At 47.8% G+C, this 3,848-nt stretch overlaps 1 protein-coding gene across 1 annotated transcript in view; it reads left to right on the forward strand.

Annotated features, from left to right (window-relative positions):
• Window positions 1–676, forward strand: part of T265_15149 (hypothetical protein) — a gene marked incomplete at both ends in the record, with an annotated part of 4,765 nt that extends 4,089 nt beyond the window's left edge. The window contains 2 exon segments of the mRNA XM_009176799.1: window positions 131–230; window positions 236–676. Of these exon segments, the coding sequence (XP_009175063.1) occupies window positions 131–230; window positions 236–676 (541 nt within the window).
• Window positions 677–3,848: the final 3,172 nt, after the last annotated feature.

Below are 3,848 nucleotides of genomic sequence, written 5' to 3' on the forward strand. Positions count from 1 at the left end.
TCGTCGAGTTTTCAAAAAATTCCGTAACTACATCGGCGGTTGCGGCGGGACGAGTTATCGCAATTCCTTTTATGTACTAAATTATTTCCATGTGGGATTGGTTTAATACCGCACACATCTCAACCATTAGCGTTATTCTCGCAGAAGATGCAGCCCGCCCAAACGCGTTACAGTACTCTTGGTCACGAATTACTCGCAATTTACCTTGCTATTCGCCATTTCCGGCACTTGTTAGAGGGTCGATGCCACTATAACCGACCTCAAGCCACTCACCTATGCCTTCAACGCCAAGCCTGATCCATATTCACCACGTGAGATACGCCATCTTGAATACATTTCACAGTTCACCGCCGACATTCGGTACGCTCCAGGTTCGGACAATGTCGTCGCAAATGCCCTATCCCGTCCTGATATCAACGCTCTTCCCCCATCCACACAGCTGGACCTAGCCAAGCTGGCTAACTTTCAAAATGGTGATCCTTATTTTTTACCCACTCTATATCTTTCCCCTCATTTCAAGTCTCTTCAATTCCCTTACCCCTCCAGTCCGGAACCAGTTTTTGTGATATGTCTACAGGCTCCGCTCGCCCAATCGGCTCCGAAGCTTTTCGACGAGTTGTTTTCGGCAATTTTCATCGATTTTCTCATCCGGGAATCAGAACAACCAGGAAGTTGATTAGTGCACGCTTTGTATGGCCCATCATGAATAAGGATCTGACATCCTGGTCCAAACAGTGCATCGCCTGTCAACGCAGTAAAGTCACTCGGCATAGGAACTCACCTATCGGTTCATTTGCCGTTCCTGATGCTCGATTCACGCATGTCCACCTCGACATTGTTGGCCCACCTTCCCAATCAAACGGTTTCACTCATATTCTTACCATGATCGATCGTTTTACCCGTTGGCAGGTAGCTCTACCCACTTCGGATACTTCAGCTGAAACGGTTGCTTTTACATTTTTGGAGCAATGGGTGAGTAATTTTGGTATACCTTCCACCGGTACTACCGATCGCGGTTCACAATTTCAGTGTAATCTCTTCCGGGAATTTTTTACACTATCCGGTTTCCATCACATATCGACTAACGCGTATTACCCCTGTTCAAACGGTTTGGTTGAGCGTTTCCATCGCTAACTCAAGGCTGCACTGACTGCCTAAATGAACACATCTTCATGCTCCACTTTTTAACCCCTCATTTTGCTTGCTAGTCACTCCACTATTAAGAAGGATCTCCACTGTTCCCCTTGTATACGGTACAACTCTACGTCTACCCGGTGAACTAGTTTTCCCTTCTGGCGCACAGCCCGAATCGACCGGTACATTCGTCTCCTACCTGAAACAATACATGTCCGAACTCCGTCACTCCGAACGTCACTCCAAAATACTTTGTTTTAGAGAGAAGCGGAAAGCGTGATACCATCTCCACTGATCGCCTCAATCCTGCCCACATTGAAGCACCCACGACCACATCCAGCAATCCTGCTATCCAAGCAACACCCACACCTACCCAAGATTTCCCACCCGCCGACCTTACTCCCTCCGCTAGTCGTTCCGGACGTCTCGTCCGTTTCCGTCAGCACTTAGCTGATTACGAAACTTGAAGTGAGCAACTTTGTGATTCGCTACTTTATTTATTCGAGCGTTTTCCCTATTCATGGTCAACGTTCTAGTGTGGGAGTGTTGTGGCGTTTTGTACTTTATTTTACTTCGCTGGCGCTTGCAGCGGACATCCGCGAGTCTTATGTACTGACTCTGATAGCAAAACATTTCAGACTATCTTCGGAATCTATTATATGTGGGAACTGTTCAGAAGAAGACCTCTGGACCAACACATTTGGATTATTGTTGATTCGCTGACCTGGGCGAACGACGAACTATTTTAACTAGAACAATTGTTAGTGAGTCTCTTTCATCTGACATTTTTATTTTTGTATACCCAACCTAGGGTTATTTTTTATTTCTTCGCCACACACTCTTGGTAAACTAACTTATTGGGTAGCCAGACCACTACATCCCATTCGGTCACCTGCCACTCTTTGGTCGTTTGATTAAATCGTTTGATTGGGCTGATAAGTTACCGTCCGTATCCGTCCGGTTCCCAACTTCTGTAAGCAACTGCTGAGCTTCCAAATGAGTGTAGTTGCGCCGATTGGGTACAATTTGGTTTCAAGTAGAACCTGTGATTGACAGAAACTCGGGGACTGCGCCTCCGTGATGAGCCCCGAGAAGGGCGACACCGGTGGTGGGCTGTAAACTAATTTTCGGCAACCTTATGAGTTCCCCGCTGCAAATACACATGTTTCGCGATATCTCGAATATCGGCCTGGTGCAGTAAATTCAGCAGCTTAGAAACATCACAATCATGAAATTCAACTGGGTTTCAGGTGAGTCACCCGGCAAACCAAGCATCGTAAATTCGTTTGCAAATGAGTGGACATTCTCCAACACTTCAGCTGTTTGCTGTCACTGCAAGGCCTCTGATAGTTTACGATAACCTTCGGCATCCAATGGTTGGTGCGTTACAACTCTGCTGCGGCAGGTGTTTTGTCTCAATCAGGATAAACTGAATTCCGCCGGTCGTCATTGGAGAATGGAAGATGACATAAACGGCTCAGAAATAGGCGATTTCCGAGACAGGTGTAAATTCCATGGGATGCTGCATCCTGTCGGCGATAGCTCGTGGCACTTGACTATCAGCTTCCGTCTCTAGACGCGTGGTGTCACGGACAACACAACATTGCAATTGCCGTGCTACAGAAATTTATACCAGATTCACTCAGAACCAACCGATCGGATTCACGCTGGAACCTTTCCAATTACTTGTTTCTCTCTCAGCACTTAATACGCCTTCCATCTATCGAGGTGGCCGAAACCTTCCATAACAAAGGACCCTGCCGTTTCAGTTGCAACAACCTTCCGGGCTCCACTTGAACGACGATATTATTGGCACCAATCATGACCATGGGGACCCCCTCTTGAGCCTCTGGTCTTGACAGCCAATCATCCGGATGTCACGTGTCGGATATTGAAGTGATTATCTTGCAACCGCAGTGCCCAGCGCACCTGCGTTCTGTGGGGATCTCTGGTGGTCCTGATCCACTCTACAGTCTTGTGGTCGGTTTCGACATGTGATCTTCGTCCAAGCAGACGCGACCCCAAGTGATCCAAGGCCCGGACAATGGCCTAACATAATTTCTAAATCGTCGAATACTTCTGATCTGCGTTGGTCCGGAAACGACCGGATTATACGGTAACTCTTTTCCTACCCCGATACCGCGATCACTAGCGTTCGTTGCAACAGTGAACATCCGTTCGACACTGGTCGATTGCTGATCGCGTATCCGCGGATTGACACGTTCGAAAGCCTCATGTGCTTCTCTGATCCACGCGGATTTCAGGTTTTGTCCGAGCAAGTCCCAAGTGGAGCAGCAATAGAATGGAACTCCTCGACTAACCGGCAGTAGTATACTGCTCGTCAGGGAAGCTGCCGTAGAGACCGGTTGGAACTGGGAACAGCACAGTTCTCGAGCTTTCCCAGCTCTTCTGGCCGTGAACCAACAACCCGTGGCCCACTTTACGCCCCATGAGTATCAACGAACACCAAGCAGGCTAGGGTTGAATAAACGGTCCGTAAATCGGGTTGCAGCTAACCCTTCAGTTGCTGAGATTTTCGACTACATCAAGCACTCCCCATATTTCACGGTGTTGGGCTTGCGTTACGAATAGCAAATATCTGTCAAGGCAGAAAACCGGGATAATACGGTGTTCACGGTTGAGAATAATGTGTAATAATTTGATCGGATGCCGTTTGTTTTGTCTCAGGCACGATCCACATTATCCGAGGCTCA

This window comes from Opisthorchis viverrini (genome assembly GCF_000715545.1).
Source record: "Opisthorchis viverrini unplaced genomic scaffold opera_v5_361, whole genome shotgun sequence".
Lineage (NCBI taxonomy): Eukaryota > Metazoa > Platyhelminthes > Trematoda > Opisthorchiida > Opisthorchiidae > Opisthorchis > Opisthorchis viverrini.